Source organism: Triticum aestivum, chromosome 1D (assembly GCF_018294505.1).
Source record: "Triticum aestivum cultivar Chinese Spring chromosome 1D, IWGSC CS RefSeq v2.1, whole genome shotgun sequence".
Taxonomy (NCBI): Eukaryota; Viridiplantae; Streptophyta; class Magnoliopsida; order Poales; family Poaceae; genus Triticum; species Triticum aestivum.
Window position 1 is genome coordinate 424,418,268 of NC_057796.1, and position 19,763 is coordinate 424,438,030.

Below are 19,763 nucleotides of genomic sequence, written 5' to 3' on the forward strand. Positions count from 1 at the left end.
GTGTGTTTGAAATCTGACCGTTGGACACGTATCAGTTCCTTAGTGACCCAGGGTCATTTCGGACAAATCAGGTTGGGTTGCCTCCTGGCTATAAATAGCCCACCCCCTACACCATAAATTGGTGGCTGCTCAGAGTTAGTGCACGGCTTTTGTCGTTTGAGAGCAACCCACCTCCGAAGCATTTGAGAGAAAGATCCTTGCGAGGACAAAGCCCAAAACACCCAGAGCCAAAGAGTGTTAGGCATCACTGAAGTCTTTCTGTCCGCGTGATCTGAAGATTTATTACACTTGAGGATTGTGAATCCTCCGGCCAGTTAGGCGTCGTGTTCTGAGCATCCAAGAGTCATTGTGGATTGCCGGTGAACGAAGTCTGTGAAGGTTTGGAAGTCTACCTTGAAGACTTACTAGAGTGATTGGGCAAGGACTATGTGTCCTTAGCTCAAGGGCAATAAGGTGAAGACGCGGTCTTTTGAGTTGAATCTCAACCTCCCTAACCAGACGTACAGTTGTCACAGCAACTGGAACTGGTCCAACAAATCCTTGTCCTCGCCAAGCAACTGGTTCTATCTCCTCCCTCGCTTATTTACAGTTTGTCTTCGTGAAGTCATTTGCATGCTTGCCTGATCTGTTTGACTTCATTGTGTGACGACTATTGTTGTTTGGCTTCATACTATCTTCCATCCTGATCCATACTATCTAGCTGCTAATAGTCTTTGTTATTTCACTTCATTACTTACTTGACTATGGCTTGTCTAGTGTAGTCTACCTTCCGCTGCATGTCAATAGGTTCATTTCTATCGTTTGTCTTCAAAGCCCCCGTGTTTTGAAGACTTCCATAAAAATCGCCTATTCAGCCCCCCTCTAGTCGATAACTAGCACTTTCACCATGCAATTGACCAATTCCTTTTGACTCTCTAAATAGATATAAGTGAAGCATGAGAGTATAATTATTTCTACAAAATATCATGCTCTAATAAATATAAGTGAAGCAAAAGAGCATTCTTCAAATAACGGGTTTCTATGTGAAGAGAAACAGGCAATCCAAACTTCAAATGATATAAGTGAAGCACATGAAGCATTCTATAACTCAAAAGATATAAGTGAAGTACAATGATCATTCTATAAATCAACCATGGACTATCTCATACTATCATGGTTCATAAAAGAAAAGTGAAAAATAAACACAAAAGACGCTCCAAGATTTGCACATATCATATGAACGAAACGAATTCGAAAACATACTGATACTTGTTGAAGAAAGATGGGATGCCTTCCGGGGCATCCCCAAGCTTAGACGCTTGAGTATCCTTGAATATTTACTTAGGGTGCCTTGGGCATCCCCAAGCTTGAGCTTTTGCCTCTCCTCCTTCTCCTTGCATCGAGACCTCCTCGATCTTCGAACACTTCATCCACACAAAACTTAACCAAACTTTTAGTGGCGGGGTTAGTGAACATGGCAATGAAATCTCATCATGTACTGTTGTAACATTATTGTATAATTATAAACAAACATTACTCACTGTATGCTATCACAATTCTATGGCCCCAAGTCAAGGAGGCTTCAACAAGAATTCAAACCTACGCAAATAATGAAGCTATAACAGCAATCTATGAAAACAGGACAGTCTGTAAAGATTTGAACATCCACCATACTTCTATAACTCAAAAATTCTGAAAAATTAGGACAAAATAAACATTTTGTATATAAAAACAGTTCAAAAAGTTTCAGAACTGTTTAACGTCCCAGTAAAAAATGTAAAATCGAGCACTACATCCGAAGTTTCTGTTTTGCACCGCACAAACCAACAAGCAATTTAATCATCCTAAAGGCAAATCTTGGCACATTATTTTTATAATGCAATGGAATTGTACAAGGGGATAATTATTTTTGTGAGAATATTCATGAAAAATTCTACATTGTTTCCATGAGCATGAACACAAGTGTTCAAGGTCGACCCTCACTTCTCCAATGCATAATTTCCAATCGCTTCTCTTTTTGAAAAAGTATTAAGTTCCCCTCTATATTTTCTTTGTTTTTAAACTTTATAAAAGCACTCAAAAGAAACAAATGACTCACTAAAACTTCCGGGTTGTCTCCCTGGCAGCGCTTTCTTTAAAGCCATTAAGCTAGGCATAAAGTGCTCAAGTAATGAATCCACCCGGATCCTAAGGTATATCAAAGCCAATTTGAATCAACAATGATTTGGCATTTAGTAGTGAGCACAAAGCAACATATATCAAGAAATTACGAGGTCTAACTCTCTTCCTATGCATCGACATGTCATACAAGAACAATTCATGCACATCAAGTAAAGACTAACACATAGCATAAGCAGTTTCTTGCAATTTTATCGTGTTGGAAACATAAAGAGGCGGAGATGTAGTTCCTCTCTCATAATAATTGCAAGTAGGAGCAGCAAGCACATTCATATTATATTCATCAAAATTATCATGTGAAATAGTAAAAGGCAATCCATCAATGTAATTCTTAATAAGTGCAAACTTCTCCGATATAGTGTAATTTGGAGAATTCAAAAAGATAAAAGGACTATCATGTGTGGGTGCAATAGAAATGATTTCATTCTTGATGTAAGGAACTATAGCAAGTTCATCTCCATAAGCATAATTCATATTGGCATCTTGGCCGCAAGCATAGCAAGCATCAATTTCATCAAAAAGAGATATTTCAAAAGAATCAATGGGATCATAGCAATTATCATAGCATTCATCCTTCGGTAAGAACGAAGGGAAATTAAACAATGTATGAGTTGAAGAGTTACTCTCATTAGAAGGTGGGCACGGGTAGCTAATCCGCTCTTCCTCCTTTTGTTCTTCGCTCTCCTCATCATCTTTTTCATCCAGTGAGCTCACAGTTTCATCAATTCCTTCTTCCATAGACTCCTGCAAAATATTAGTCTCTTCTTGGACAGCGGAGACTTTCTCAATAAATTCATCAATATCGGAATTATATTTATAATTATCATAGCAATATTTAAGGATGGCAAAAAAATTAGGTCTATAAACATCATCATCAAAAGCTTCAAACTTTTCAAACAAAGATTCAATTTCATAAGCACCCTTAAAAGCAACAAATTCTTCTATTCGTTCCACATCATAATAATCATATATATCATTAACATAAGAAGCTAAGGTTTCATTATCATTAAATTCATATGAAAAGGGAAGGTGTGGAGCATTCATCCTAGAGCAACAAGTAAAATCATATCTCAAGCATAAATCCCGAGCATACCAATGCAACATATAAATTTGATCCCATAAAAGTTTCCCTTTTGTGTCAATCGATAATCCCTAAAGTATTCACGTTGATCCAACGTTACTCCCATTATCATGTTGAATGGGGTTTTCTCAGGATTATCAAAGTAGTGCATAATATTTTTCACATAACGAGCATCGAGGGTTTTAGGAGGTTCCCCATCTCCATGAGTAGCAAGTACCACTAATTTTTTTGGTGTTTCGTGTAACATGTCCATAACTAAAGATAGAGAACAACTTAGAACAGGAAATAAAAACTACTTAGTGATAAAGCAAACAAGCACACACGAGAATATTCACCCCACGCTATTGCTCCCCGTCAAGGCCGCCAGAAAAAGGTCTTGATAACCCACAAGTATAGGGGATCATTTGTAGCCTTCTTCGATAAATAAGAGTGTCGAACCCAACGAGGAGCTAAAGGCAGAACAAATATTCCCTCAAGTTCTATCGACCACCGATACAACTCTATGCACGCTTGACGTTCGCTTTACCTAGAACAAGTATGAAACTAGAAGTATTTTGTAGGTGTGATAGGATAGGTTTGCAAGATAATAAAGAGCACGTAAATAAAATCTAGGGGCTGTTTAGATAAATACACAACTAAGTTAGTTTTAGTTGAGAGCTTTTGTCAACAAGAAAGTCATTTGTCCCTAGGCAATCGATAACAAGTACCGGTAATCATTCTTGTAATTTTATATGAGGGAGAGGCATGAGCTAACATACTTTCTCTACTTGGATCATATGCACTTATGATTGGAACTCTAGCAAGCATCCGCAACTACTAAAGATCATTAAGGTCGTGAAACCAAACCATAGCATTAAGTATCAAGTCCTCTTTACTCCCATATGTCATATCCCAGTTACTCGGGTTTAAGTTTTTGTCACTCTCGCAACCCACCATAAGAGAACCATGAACATATTGCAACACCCTACAGCGGGGGGCCCTCACGTTTGCGCGAGAACAAAGGGCACCGTAGGACAGCACCATAAATAAAATATACAATCATACGAACCAAGATCACAATTAACCCATAGGACAAAACAGATCTACTCAAACATCATAGGATAACCATAGATCATTGGGAAATAATATATGGAGTTGAGCACCATGTTTAAGTAGAGATTACAGTGGGGAGAAGAGGTGTTACACCGCTGCATAGAGGGGGAGAGAGTTGGTGTTGACGGTAGCAAGATTGTTGATGTAGATCGACGTCCCGATCGTTGCCCCGACGGCACTCCGGCGCCACCGTAAGCGAGGGGGAGAGAGCCCCCCTCCTTCTTCTTCTTCCTTGCCCCCCTAGATGGGAGGAGAGTTCCCCCTCTGGTCCATGGTCTCCATGGCGGCGGAGGGGCGGGAGCCCCTCCGAGATTGGATCTCCCTCTCTGTTCTCTTTTGTTTCGCCTTCCCTAGATCTGGCCCTTCACGGTTTCTTAAATTCCCGAAGATTCGTAACTCCGATTGCGTTGAAATTTTTACACGATTTTTTTCCATAAACTATCTTTCTTGCGCCAGAAGAAGGGCCCCAACCGACCTTCTAGGAGGGCACAAGACACCTGGGCGTGCCAGGGGGTGCCTGGCGTGCCCTGGTGGGTTGTGGGCTCTGTGGGCCCCCGTTTGCGTTGATTCCACCTCCCAAAAATCACATATATTCCAAAATAAATCTCCGAATATTTTTATCGCGTTTGGACTTCGTTTGATATGGATTTTCTGCGAAACAAAAACATGCAATAAACAGGAACTGGCACTAGGCACTGGATAAGTAAGTTGGTCCAAATAAATCATATAAAAAGTTGCCAAAAGTATGTAAAAGTTGAATAATATTGGTATGAAACAATCAAAAATTATAGATACAACGTAGACGTATCAAGGGAAGGCACAGATCTTGTTGTCAGTTTATCGTGGTTGCCTCACGAGATGTCATCGTTGGCTTCAGCATCATCGAGCACCTATTAGGCGGCAAAAATGAAGGACTCACAACCGGCGTAGAAGCAGCTTAATGTCTTGCACTGTAGGAAACACATGGGAAGCATTGCCACTGCAGACCACCACCACACTACCTCCGACCCACCTTCGGCGATGCAGATACGCGTATCGCATGCTGCTACTTGTGAGCCGCGTTGGGATTTTCCCCGAAGAGGAGAGGAGATACAATACATTAGAGAGAAGTATTTCCCTCAATGAGAACCAAGGTTTATCAAACCAATAGGAGAATCACGCAAAGTCTCGTGAACAGCTTCTACACACACACAAAAGCAAATACTTGCGCCCAACGCGGCCAAGAGGGTTGTCAATCCCCTTGAACTCGCTAATTGCAAGGATCAAATTCCGTAGTTGTAGATAGATAACAGAAAAACAAATTAAAAGAAATAAAATTGCAACAAAAGTTTTTTTTGGATTTTTTATATGATTAAAGTAGACCCGGGGGCCATAGTTTTCACTAGAGACTTCTCTCTCGAACACATAGCATACAGTGGGTGAACAAATTACTATTGGGCAATTGATAAAAAAGCGCATAGTTATGACGATATTCAAGGTAATGATCATGTATATAGTCATCACGTCCGAGACAAGTAGACCGACTCCTGCCTGCATCTACTACTATTACTCCACCCATCGACCACTATCCAGTATGCATCTAGGGTATTAAGTTAATAAAAACAGAGTAACGCCTTAAGCATGATGGCATGATGTAGACAAAGTAAACTCAATCAATATGAATAAACGCCATCGTTTTACCCTTAATGGCAACAATACAAATACGTGTCTTGTCCCTTTCTGTCACCGGGATATAGAACACTGCAAGATTGAACCCATCACAAAACACCTCTCCCATTGAACATAAATCAATCTAGTTGGCCAAACCAAACAGATAGATCGGAGAGAAAATACAAAGCTATAACAATCATGCATAATAAAGTTCAGAAAAGACCCAATTACTTCTCATGAATATTCAGACCATAAACTCAGGATTTATCGGATCCCAACAGACACACGGCAAAAGAATATTACATCGGATAGAACTCCAAGAATATCGATGAGAACATTGTATCGAATATCAAAAAGAAAGAAAAGGCCATCTAGCTACTAGTTATGGACCCGTAGGTCTGTGGTAAACTATTCATGCATCATCGAAAGGCGACAAGGATGATGTAGAAGCCCTCTATGATCGATTCGCCCTCCGGCAGAGTACCAGAAAAGGCCTCCAGATAGGATCACGGAAGAATAAAAGTTTGCGGTGGCGGAAAAAGTGTTTCAAGTGGCTCTCTGTGGGTTTCCCATATTTGAGAATTTATAGAAGTGGAATTAGGTCAAACAGAGCCTCGAGGGACCCACAAGGTCCCGTTGCCTTGCCGTCTCCTCGTTCGTCATCTGGTCTCCTCTCGAAGCTTCTAGGGTTTCTCTTGTCCAGAAAAAAGTCTCAAAAAATTTCGTAACAGTTGCACTCCGTTTGGTACTGATTTTCTGGAAACAAAAAACAAACAGAAAACAACAGCCGGCACTAGGCACTGGGTTAATAGGTTAGTTCCCAAAAATGATATAAAATAATATAAAAAATGCATATAAAACATCCAACATAATATAATAGCATGAAACAATAAAAAAATTATAGATACGTTGGAGACGTCTCACATGCCCGCGGATGACTCCATCCTAAGCAACAACCAAACATCGCGCCTCACACCCGAAGAAAGCACTCCGCCATTGTTATCCCCGAAGCTTGTCGAGCTTCGCCAACGAACGTCTCCGACAGCGACGAGGGGGAGGGAAGGGGAAGGAAGAAGAGGCACCGATGGTTTTCTCTCCACAAGTCGCCAAAGGAGAGCGATGTAGAGCTTGTTAAGAAGAGAAGGGGAGATGTAACAGGTGAAAAGTGACATCAGACAAATCATCGATGTAAAAGAGCGTCATTTGATATAGCCAAAGGAAATGTGTGCTCCTAAGTAAGTGCGGGAAAGGAAGAAGAAAAGAAAGGCTCCCAACTATTTAAGGTTTCTCCTCTTCCCGCCGGTGCCACCGCCGATCTACCTTGTCTTTTGTGGTTGCAGGGTCATGGAGGCACAGTGGATTTCAGTCACTGCCGGCAGGTGGGCTCATGCTTAGTCTGCTTAGGGTTTGTGTCATGTTCAGGAAGGCGAGGCGACAACGGCTCCCTGAAGGTGGAATAAGATTCTCCCCGCTTAGCCCCCTGTTCCGGTGGTGCGTCTCGAGTCGTCGGAGGGCATGTGGATGAGTGTCTCTGACGAATCTGTCGGGATTCGGCCGATGCTTGTCTTCGTTGGATTTGCGTGGATCAAGTCTTCATTCGTTTGTTCTTGTGTCTACAGATTGGATCCTTCTGGTCTACGATTCTCTTCGTCAGCGGTGGTTCCTATTCTGTGTGCTGGTCCTTTGTGGTCTCAGCACGACGACTTCCCGACTGTCTACGACAAAATGGTTTACCCGGCTCCGGTAAGGGATAGTCTGTAAATATGAATGTACTCCCTCCGTTTCAAAATATAAGTCTTTTTAGAGATTTCAACAAGTGACTACATACGGAGCCAAATAAGTGAATCTATACTCTAAAATATGTCTACATACATCCGTATGTTGTAGTCCATTTGAAATGTCTAAAAAAACTTATATTTAGGAACGGAGGGAGTATTTTTTTATTATTTCTGATGTTTTTTATTGACATGACGTGTGATGAATAGATTTCTCCGAAAAAAGGTAAGCGCAGGAAAAGAGTGTCACTCTATGATTTGCTCGCGGTTCCGGTTGGACACCAAAGGCGAAGTCCTGTCCTAACCGGGGACGGACTGGTCTACCTCTTCGCCGCGAGCCCATCTACCCGCGGCTTTCCCTTTCCTCGAAGCACGCACGAGGGGAACACAAACGAAACCCACCCTCCCCGTCCGTACGTCCCTCTCCCCCTCCACCCGTCGCCGCCGCCGTCGCCCCCCTCCTCGATTCGAGGGCCCCCGCCCTTGCTCCGGCCCCAGCCTCCGCCCGCCGGCCGCGCCGACCCCCCAGAGCTCGCCTCCGCCACCACCACCACCACGGTGGCCACTCCTCCGCGGCGCGCGCTGGTGGGCGATGCGATCGGATGAGGTGTGGGCGGCGGCGGCGGCGGTGCTACGTGGAGAAGAGGAGGAGGAGGAGGAGGTGGTCCAGCTTCCCCGCGGCGGCGCCGCACCAGCCCTACGGAGCGGAGGACGGTGATGGCCCCAACCGCGGAGCCGGCGTCCGCGGCGCCGCCGCGGCGCCCGCGCTCGGGCCCGCCCCCCGGGCTCAAGAACCTCGGCAACACCTGCTACCTCAACAGCGTGCTCCAGTGCCTCGCCTCCACGCCCCCGCTCGCCAGCTTCTGCCTCGCCTCCCGCCACTCCAATCTATGTACCAAACCCTAGCTCCCGCTTTCCCCCGCTCTAATCTGTATCTGTTGCAATTCGTCGCCATCAGAAGCTAATTTGATGTTTATGTCCGTCCGTTTGCTTTGTAGGCAAGAAGGTGTTCCCCAACAGGGACAAGGAGTGCGCCTTCTGCGTGCTCGAGCGGCAGATTGTGCGGCAGCTTCGGGCGGAGGCAGGGGCGCTCGACTCTCCGGGGAAGGTCATCCGCAGCCTGCCGCTCTTCGCCGAGCACTTCCGGTGGGGGCGCCAGGAGGACGCCCACGAGTTCCTGCGCTACGTCATAGACGCTTGTCACACTGCTTGCCTCCGCATACGCAAGCGCCTCCCCGTGGCAACTGCCAATGGAGACTGTGGCCCGGAGGAGGGCCGAGGTCAGGGGGGCTGTATGGTCATGAGGGAGACATTTGGTGGGGCGCTTCTCAGCCAGGTGAAGTGCCTTGTGTGCAAGGGAGAGTCAAACAAGACCGACGAGATCATGGACCTCAGCCTCGACCTGCTCGGGACCAGTTCTGTTGGCGATGCCCTTACATGCTTCTTCAAGCCTGAGGTATTGGAGGGTGCAAACAAATACAGTTGTGAAAGGTATGACACGTCTTCCCAGTTACTGCAAAATATGTATATTCAAATCAACTAGGTTTTGCTATTTACTATGAGATTGAAATGCAAAAATGTTTTGGAGAAAACGTATGTTCGGTACACTAGATTTTCAGATGAAATATTAGGATTCCATGCCAGGAAGGATTTTCTCCACTCACGCATTTTGGTTGCAAGAATCCCTACGGAAAAATGTATGGTCAATTTCCTTTTCCATGACCATCATCAGTCCATGTGCTTCGGTGGCTAATTGGAGAATACAAGTATAAACAGGGAGGAAAGCGAGTTTGAGTTTTCTGAGAGAGGGCAAAGTCTTGACATGTTAAAATATGTGGAGCAGTTAATTAAGCTTCACTATTGTCTTGTAGTTTTCTATAAGAAGTATTTCGTGGACAGATTACAATTTCTTTTGTTTGTTCTATCGTCACCGTTTACCTATTCGCCCCCTCTTCCTCTGTATATCCAATTCCTGTGATGTTGCATCCATTTGAATTTGTATATATTTCTTTCCTTTGTTATCAAACATGCATTTAAATTGTGAAATGTGGATTTTGACATTGCAGATGCAAGAAGCTCACCTCAGCTCGGAAGCAAATGTTCATACTCAAGGCACCCAAGGTTCTTGTTATACAACTCAAGGTTCTAAATCTTTTTCCCTGATTTCTTTGTTGTGCAAAGAACTTGTCTCTTCTATTTAACTTGGGTTATGCTTAAAAGGGATTGCTCATGATCCGTTTCTGTTTCCATTTTTGGTAAACTGCTATTAGAGGTTCGATGGAATACATGGTGGGAAGATCAATAGGAACATAGAGTTCAAGGAAGGTCTTGTTCTTTCCGACTTCATGTATGACAAAAACCAGGTATGATACCTTTTGATTGCCACGGTTTAGAGTACTGTTGGACACTATCCAGGTAGGCAATATTGTGGTTGTAAAACTAATCATGAAAGCAATACACTCCACATGTAATCAGCTGCTCATGATTACATGTTACCTTGTTGATTGATATAGTTTTACCATGCAACTTTGTTATGATTATGTTATTACAGGGTACCATCAGTTTCTAGTTAGCTCGGAACTCCTTTAGGAATTATGGGTTAGATTGACTCTCTGGTTCACTGGACCAAAGTTCAAAATCATGAACAGTGAGTTTTACGTGAATGATTTTGAAATAAACAATACGAAAAATGATGAAAACAACATAGTTCACAACAATCAAGCTCATCTTAAAAGGCGCGTTGCTTAGTTCTGAAAGTTCTGTCTGAGCTAGTGTAATTGTTGAAGCAACAATTGCTCAGATCCTGGCATTTTTTTTCTATTGGTAAATTAACCTGAATGTGTAAAAAGGCAGACGTATATCACTACACATGGCAAATTTGAGCTCTGATATCCGTTTTAGCAATTTATATGTTCTCAGAACGCTCCATAGTACATAGAGCCAAGTAATTGTAGGGAAGTAACTTTCTGTCCTGTTTTGATATTACCCAGCTCTTATCTTCTATTTTACTTATGCGCTTCTTCTCTGCTTCGGTGAAACCAGGCTGCTGATTCTGTCCCAGACAAAAAAAGGAATATACTGATTAATAAGTAACTCTCTTTAAGGTTGTGAACTGTATGTATCTGACCTAAAGCATACCTGTCTGTTTGCATGATGATCTTATAAACTCTGTCCAAGTGCTAGCTTAATTTGTTCTTAGTATGCATTAGCTATATTTCTATTTGTTTCTTTGTGGTCACAAGATAACGTTCTTGTTTCCTGACTTTTTATGATTTTGTTGGTGTAGACGTAGTTGGAGTTATGCAGATCAGATTTGGAATCTTGGATACAAGTTAAACTTCATGGCTCAGAAAGGAAAACCATAGAAGAGTTTTTATCTAGTTACATGCGACCGAGCTATAGAAGTGCACCCCAGTAAATAATGTTTGAAGTATCCTGTAAAATCTTCAAGGCGCCATTTATGCGTGCCCCCTTCTATTTAATCTTTAGTGGTAAATACAAACGGACTTCGGAAATTGTTTCTGGGTGAATGCCAGAGAGGGTCGCTGTCAGTTTTTAAAACCATACATTATGTTCTGAACACTTCTAAACTTCTAATGCAGTAACACTGAAATCTTCTAATGAACTCATTGTACCCGTTGATCTTCACGGAAGCTTTGTGGTTTTCAACAAAATATCTAGTGTCTAATAAATTAGGACATTAACTAGTGCTTTGCATGCCCTTTACATGGTTATTTATACCTGAATGGAATGCGTTCTGTAGTTGATGTTTCAGAAATAGCTTGCCTGCCGGTCTTGGAATAATGCATGATTTTCTTTTTTGACTGCATGAAACTACAAATTCACCAACAAAGGTGCCAGTAGTGAGACCTGAGTGGGTGTGAATAACATATCTTAATAATGTTTTTTTGTTCCAAGAAACTTTTTTTATACTATTGACATTAACGAGTAGCGCCTGATTACTTTCCATATTTCCAAATATTATTTTGGATATTTTAGTGCACTCCTTTGTCTGAACATTTGTTCACAATAACTTTTTTTTGATTTTATTGCATGGATCTGCAGGACCCACAACCGGTATATAATCTTTTTGGCAGCATCGTCCATTCAGGTTTCTCCCAAGATTCTGGTCATTACTATGCATATGTTAAGGTAATAGGCTATTCAGTCAGTGTCTAAACTTCTTCAGTTCTATTGCCCTAACATCTTACTAAGTGTTTCTGCCAAAAACATTTTGCTAAATGTACTGGGAACTTGAATTACATGCAGGATGCTACTGGTCGCTGGTACTGTTGTAATGATTCTCATGTCTCCCTCTCAAACTCTCAGGACGTTTTGACTGAGAAGGTCTATATCCTATTCTATATACTGAGTTCCAAAACTCAAAAAAATAGTACAAATGGTTACTCTTCTAGTGCAGTTAAATCTTCCAACACCAATGGGAATGGCATATCAAGTGCCGCATGTAGTGAGCCTCTGAAGATACCATTAGTGAAGCAGAACGGCTCATGCTCTACTAAAGGTATTGTGCCACTACCCCTAAAGAATGGCAAGATTGCACCAGGTCTACAGTTCAAGCCGATCCACTTGAAGAATACAGGAACAGAGAAGGTTGCATCAAATGGCAAACCGCACCCCGTTTTGAGAAAGCTAGAAGTTAATGAAGCCACAACACTAGTGGAATCGAACGGATGTGGACCCGCAAAATCTGCAGAACCCAGTGAAGGGTATGCTAATGGTAGTATTTCCTGCGATAAGTTGGACGCTGATTCACAAAGAATGTTGCAAGGCACAGATGGAAATGGAGATCCAGTTCATTTTGTTGGCCTCCAAGAGACCAGTGGTGCCAAGGCCACGTGCGCTGAAAAACCCCCTGAACAGCCATCTAGTGTTGTTACCTCAACATTGGACAAGAGCATTTGTAGTTCAGAAAAGGGTCCTAAAAGCTCAGTTTTACACCCTGAAGTATCTGCTGACTCGGTCAAAGCAGTGGTGGCTTCAGCCAAGGACTTGAAGCATCATCTTGAAGAAGGAAAGTTTAAGGAAATGTAAGTCTTGAATTGACAGTATTATTGCTTTTCCTATTCGTATTTCTTTCCATGAAACACCGACTGTCCATTCAGTTGCTTTATTCTCCTCCTGTAGTTTTCAGACATTGAACACCTTCCATGTTTACTGCTTTAGCTTTGATTATTTTGAACTGAGCCCGCACCATCGTTTACTGGTTTAGCTTTGATTATTTTGAACTGAGTCCACACCCATCTAGCTATGAAGATACATTAAACAACAAATATTAGGCTATCATGGTTTGAACATCGTTGAAATTTGCATTGCAAATGTGCAAGTGGTGTATGTTGCAAACTGAAGATTATGGTTCATGCATGTCTGTTTCCAATAGGAAGTACTATCAACTTAAGGATCTAACGTTGCATGAAGCTTGGATAGACTAGATTCATACATTATTCAAGGATGACATGGATCGGTACTTTGCAAATAATCCCTCAGATATAAGAATTCATGCATGAAGGCTGTAACACCTTTTGAATATTTTCATCCAGCTGAACCTAATTCAGTGACTGATATGCCAGAGTCACTAAGCTAGCATATCTGCACTGCATGCTTCACCATTTTACTATTTTTCTTTATTATCTTTGACGCCTAGGTTTTAATTTGTGTTGTCAGCTGTAGTAATTTCATGATGCTTACTGCCTGTTTTATTAATTAAAATTTCCAGGCTTGCTGAATCAGCATCTTCTGAGCTTCGGTCGTCTGCTTGGGCGGATGATGTATGTAATTTTATGCGTTCTGCAAAGAGGCGGTGTATACAGAACACAGGCACGTCTCAAGATAGTGAGGCAATCAGGTGAAGTGCTTTGCTCCAAGTTTTTTCTGCTTCAGCTATATTTTTCTGTTGCTTTAAAATATATTTATATATGGAGCTGTTCTTTTGCTTGTGAGATAGACAGGGAAACCTAATGCTCTGCACACTGCTATTATGATATTTCGATTTCTTATTACTCTACTTAGCCATATCCTTGTGCCATTTAGCACTGTGTTACTCTAAAATGAGTGAACAAACACAGTAAAACATGTCTATATACATCTGATTCAGAAAAAAGTAGAACATCTTATATTTGTGAACGGAGGGAGTACCTTTGTAGGAAATCTTTCAGTTTTCTAGCTAAGTTATTTTTCGGAATCCCCAGCATATGCCAAATATGAGAATTTTATTTTCCACTGTGTGTGATCATCATTACACTCATGGGTGGTGTGTCCACATCGTCCAATGTATCTAATATTGTATATAATGCTTTCTCCTGTAATGCAGGAAGCAGCTAATAAGTGATTCTGGAAGAGTATTTAGGTCCAAAATTCCAGAGTTACTGCGGGAAGATCTGATTCAATCCCTGAGATCATACTTTGAGGATAAATTTTGACTAGATGCTTAAGCTTGTGTGGGCCTTGTTTAAAAGGTAATACACAATTTACTTATATATTTTCCAACCATTGTAAAGATAATCTTATGAGGGATTTTGTGTGTCATGTGTACATACATTTTTATGCTCTGGCAATTCCCCTCTTGTTTTTTAAAATTGTAATGCTCTTCAATTTCTAATGTAATCTTATGCTTGACAATTTAGGTGCCAGTGGTCTACTAGGAGCTCCATGCACGGCTGGCTTATTTTTGAGGCGTTTTTGTTCCCTGAGATGAGATGAGGTTGAGAAGTAGAGCGACGTGTAAAGCTTGCCTCCTTTTTGCTGTTGTCCCCCATGCTATACTGTAGGCTTGAAACCCCACAATCAGGCACCCCTTTCTTCTGTTTCTAGCATCTAGCAGCAGACTGTTTCTTGTTTCCCCCCCTTTGTACAATTATAAGTGGTAGACCCCCTTGTACAATTATAACTGGTAGATTAGCTCATGAATTTCTTGGGTCTTGACCTGATCTCAAAATAAACCTGTTGATGGTTTTAATTATATATGATCGGTTACTTTCAGCTATCTGGGTGTCATTCTGCAGAACGGCTGATGGATTCCGGATATGATAATGATCTGTCAAAAGCGACCTGTCTGTCTGTGAATAGATGTAGACTAACTTTTTATAAGACGTTTTTAGAGTCCATGAAAGTATAGAAAAACGTTTTATATTAAGTTACGGAGGGAGTACAAATTAATGTTTGTCCTCATCACGTCAACAACATACCCAAATATTTACTTTCTTCTAGGAGCAGCATGAACATTTGGTGAAAGAAAGAGAAACGATCTGCATGAACATTTAGGAGCAGCATGACATAATGCATTTCATTTTCTGCAGTAGACGTCTTTGAAGGCAGGCGGAGAAACGGTCTGCCAAATGTTTTTTGTGTGTGCTCTTTTATATTGCGTGTTTCAGATGATTGATTACCAGAAGGAATCATGCGTGTGGGGGACTTGGCTTTGCTCCATCATAATAATGTATCCAGAGGCTTATGTTGCGGGAAGTGTTGTTCTGAGCGCGAGCTCAGATGAGCTCTTTATCCTCGTCGCTGGTTGGCTACAAGATTCCCACCAGCCCACGTATATGTCAGTGTATTCTTAATAATATATCAACCATATTCTGGCCGATGGCCCACCCACCAACCCTATTTAATGTGAAGTTCGCCGTCTCATGAGTCGCAGCTCATAACGGCTGAGAATGCTATGGGCCACGGCTCAGACGCCATGGGACGCCAGCCGTTTACACCGGCTTATTTTTATTGGCGTCCATCTCAAGATTCCCCACTGCTTACTCAAAAACCAGCAACAGTGCACATCACACAAAAACGAATTGATCCCCTAAAAAACACAAATTGATGCTACTCAACGCCCAACAATCACATCACCGCTGATTCCACTTTTTTTATGTACTCTCTATACCAACTTCAGGCAGCACAATTCAGTCTCAGGCAACACAAACAAGTGCCATAATTCAGCCTGAACAAGCATAAGAATTCAGATCGGCCTACAAAGATAAGCACCGCAATTCAGTCTCCAGCAACATGCAACTCTAGTCACAGGCATCACACACACACTAGATGGGGCCATGAATCACATGAAAATAACAATAATTCTTCATCCAAACACCTGATCCCGGAAATGCATTGCATAGATACATATATAGTCTGCCGGACAGCCGGATGGCGCCACACAGTACAAGATATAGAAAATATTCTCCAGAACACATCAACATATCTTAGATTACACTCTTGCTCTCCTTGGTTTTCACCAGTCATAACTGATGCTGATGCAGTGATGCTGCAGCCATGCACTTCACACCAGCATCATCAGACACCCCCTAATCCCACATCCATTGGTTTTGTGCAGTTGTTTCCCCTGTGGTCCTCAACCCCACAATTCTCGCACCTAGCAGGCTTCCGAGGTTGTAGGTACTATTTAGATTTCGCTAGTGCAACCCTACTATATGTGTCTCGGCCTCTCGGGGATCTGCTTCACATGGATAAAGTGAAGTACCCACATTTTTACAAAAAAACAACATTGTTCTTTTTTTTTTTGGTACCAATCCTCCACATTTGCATTGCTAGTGCTGGGAAATACTCCATCTGTAAAGAAATATAAGAGCGTTTAGATCACTACTTTAGTAATCTAAATGCTCCTATATTTCTTTACGGAGGGAGTACTAATTTAAGGGAAAATAAAATCCTTCAGAACATGGATGCGTGCAGATATGTGCATCCAAGTATCAACCCCAACTGAAATTCTATTTGTCGTATTTATGAATGTAACGAAGACTGTGAACATGTAAGGATGTGAATTGAGCTAAACTGTGTAAGCTGAAGCTTCAGCTTTTCTCCCTCAAAGTGGCGAGCAATGTGGATGACGCATGCCCCCTATCTCGGCCCTGAAAATACGACATATAGCATAGCTAGTGAGATAGCGAGATGTCGACACTTAAGGTGTGAAGCTGGCGTCGGTGGTTGGTTCATACTTGATGCCCCAGTTTTCCTTGCTCACGGCCATCTAGCATAGAACTAATTCAAACATGCGAGCATTGCATTGTAAAGCTTCCAGGTTGTAGCCTTATCTCGTTCCTTGGTTGGATGATTAGCTGAATTTTTTATATACAGGGTCGAGCCAAATTGGTTTGATCTAGGTCTACGTTTAGAAGTGTCCAAAAAAAAATCTTCAGATTCTGGCTGGCGGTCTGAAATGTGATGAAAGAATTATGGGCAGGTTTTGAAGATCAAACTTGAAGCAGCAAAGGTAAGGGCCTTTAGGAAAGGTTTGAAGAAATTTGTAAAGGCATTTAAATAAAATAGAAGCAAGGCACAAATGATTTTCTAAAAATGTTCATGGTTTAAAAATGGTGTGAATTATTTAATGACATGATGGCATGATAACATGAAGTAATGAAAAAATAATATGAAACAAACATTATAGTAATAATTATGGAAAGAAAGTCAGGAGAATTGGCCTCGGTCTCTTACTTAATTTTTTCGTCACCATGTCCCATATTATCACCATCCAGCCTTCTGGGCGTGGCACCGGAATAAAACTGCAAATTATTAAGAAATTTGGACAAGAGTTATTAGGTGATGGGGATGGAAAAACTGCCAGTCCATTGAACAATTACGTGAGCATTGTCGCACCATTTTGGGATGATGTGATGTCATACTTCAAAGAGTCACCTGTGAACTGCCTTTGGATAGACAGGGTGTGAATGAAATCAGAGTCCCACAAGCCTAGAGTCTTGTTTGAGTAAGCAGTAGATTAGCGCAGTGAAAATCAACTTGAGCAAAGCGACGGAAAAGCAACGACACCAGTTCACGCTGAATCATGTTGCCACCCACAAGCTGGCCACTGATCATGTAGCCAGTAATCTTGATGAACATGGGAGCTTCGTGTACAAGGAAATTGCTGCATTCGATGAAAAAATGTTAGCATTGCAACATAAATGCAGCACGCAAGGATATACTCAGCAGCATATTATTGACAAATTCATGAGGAAAACTACCCAGATAATTCACTGTCAGGTGCAGTGGCGAAGTACCGCTCCAGGAGTTGCGCGACATCTGCATGTGGAGGATACAGAACAGCGCCTCAGCTCCAGGGACCTGTCTGGAACCCTGGTCTGAATACATACTTGCGGCCAAGGTGTTCAACCCGCCTCTCGCCAAAAACAGTTGTGCTCCCACCATTTGGGAGATTGATATACGACTTGCTTATGGCTTTCAAATTTCCCTTTGCAAATAAGGTGACCTGCCGTATAATGTGGTGAGCCACGCTTTCTGGCTGGGGTTGGTCGCATTGGATAGTTCTGGGCCGCTTGCTTGTCGAAGTGTTCCCTAAAAATGGAGGATAAAATGTGAGATGCTTTTATAATGCTGTTGGGAAGGTGAGATTTGCGTGCTGGTACCTTCGTAAGGAGATAGATTTAGGTGATGGCCAGTAATGGGTGCTCTGACAGGAGTACAGGTGTCGTCACCTATATGGCACGAAAGAGATTGAGATGTAACATCTGTGAAAAAATAACAACCTACATAAAACCACCATAGGGAACGTAAAAAAAGATACCATTGGTGGAGGAGGCAAGCTTGTCAGCAAGCTTGAACATATCCAGCTGGATATTTCCTCTAACTGTTGCAATGTGTGAAAGCATCGAGCATTTTTTTCCTTCAAGAGCATTGTTATCTCGTTGGTTGCCTATGCCAAAAGAATGGAACAATGCATTGGAACATGTACTGATGGGATTTTGGTACAAGAAAATTTTCTGGGATATTGCATTGAGAAATAGCCACGAACAGAGCACTCATGAGGTGTGGGTACTACGTTCATAGATAATTTAATTCACACTGACACTGACCATGAAATTGCAGTTCTAACTACATATCTGCTAGATCATATTAACCATTCAAAACATCAAGCTCTAACACTAATTCATATCACACCATGGATAATTTTCACCAGAAAATTCAATCAACACTGCACATCTCAATATAAGTTACTGAAATTCTTCACGGCACATCTCAATTTAAATTCAGTTCCCATCACCTCTTCTCCCAACCAAGAGCCGGGCGATTCATCTTTCCATCGACATCGTAGAAGTCAGAGGCGAAACGGTCCCTTCTAAGTGCTGCCACTTGAACCGCGCTGCAGATTCGACCTTCTCTGCTGATTGCTGGTGGTCCAGACGCCCAGCAGATCCACCCTACGCCGCTCATACACATGCTCTCCGGAAGCACCACCTCCACCAACGCCCGCTTCGTACCATCCGCCAACGTACTTCCCGGCACCAGAATCTCCCCGACCTCTTCAATCAGAGTCGATCTATGGCAGATAAAGCAAATAAATCTCGCCGCCTTCCAGTCTTCAAATCGCAAGCTAGTGCGTAAAATAACAAATCGCTCAGTCGACATACCTCCTGATCGCCTGCATGAGGAACTCCGTTGCGCGTCCTTCGCCTGTTCTCCCTCTCCCTCGACCTCTCCTTCGCGAGTTACCGGAATGGCGGACCGTTGGGGAAGAAGACTCTCGACCTGTATTTACTAGTAATTTGTACGTGCTTTGCACGTTAGATTATTATGAGTAATCAAAATACTAAATCATTTAAACTAAAACTAAATCGCCTATCTTATGATAAAACTGTCATGCAATTTTCAAAAGTACATCTGCGTTCTCAAGTGGGAGCTCATGGAAACCTTTTTTTTTGCTATTCACATCAAACAACAGTAGCACACCGAATTCCTATACGAAGAATGCTTTAGAAGAAACATACATTTTTTCCAAGAGAAATGTTATTGTTATTGACATGTTTGTGAAATCTTATATTTTTAAAATTGAAAATTGAAATATAGAGTAAATTAGTTTGATGCAGTAATTTTCACACCTTTATGCCAGAGGTTTCTTATAAAATCTATTATATTTGTGTATCCTCGACCTCACAGCGTGTTAAATAACTTAACATCTTGTTAAGAAAAATAAAGTAAAATGAAAATCAAAATTTTCTAATTGCTTTTTTGAATATTTCTCTCAG

At 41.9% G+C, this 19,763-nt stretch overlaps 1 protein-coding gene and 1 long non-coding RNA gene across 4 annotated transcripts; one reads left to right on the forward strand and one right to left on the reverse strand.

The window, feature by feature from the left end:
* The first annotated feature begins 8,105 nt into the window (after window positions 1-8,105).
* LOC123182583 (ubiquitin carboxyl-terminal hydrolase 25) lies at window positions 8,106-14,751 on the forward strand. The gene is made up of 9 exons (XM_044595213.1): window positions 8,106-8,647; window positions 8,754-9,246; window positions 9,822-9,897; window positions 10,026-10,118; window positions 11,821-11,907; window positions 12,025-12,803; window positions 13,490-13,618; window positions 14,084-14,228; window positions 14,397-14,751. The coding sequence occupies exons 1-8, from the start codon at window positions 8,473-8,475 to the stop codon at window positions 14,190-14,192; spliced, it is 1,941 nt and encodes a 646-aa protein (XP_044451148.1). The 5' UTR covers window positions 8,106-8,472; the 3' UTR covers window positions 14,193-14,228; window positions 14,397-14,751.
* Window positions 14,752-15,829: 1,078 nt separating this feature from the next.
* LOC123182585 (uncharacterized) lies at window positions 15,830-19,294 on the reverse strand. 3 transcript variants are annotated; one of them, XR_006492252.1, is made up of 8 exons: window positions 19,149-19,294; window positions 18,782-19,057; window positions 18,305-18,433; window positions 18,147-18,215; window positions 17,745-18,075; window positions 17,419-17,647; window positions 17,218-17,285; window positions 15,830-16,631 (listed from the first exon to the last, which is right to left on the reverse strand). It is a non-coding gene; the product is annotated as an uncharacterized lncRNA (long non-coding RNA). The 3 variants fall into 3 exon arrangements; XR_006492250.1 differs by having other exon boundaries at window positions 15,831-16,631; window positions 17,380-17,647; XR_006492251.1 differs by lacking the exon at window positions 15,830-16,631 and having other exon boundaries at window positions 17,229-17,285; window positions 17,380-17,647; window positions 18,305-19,057.
* Between the last annotated feature and the right edge of the window lie 469 nt (window positions 19,295-19,763).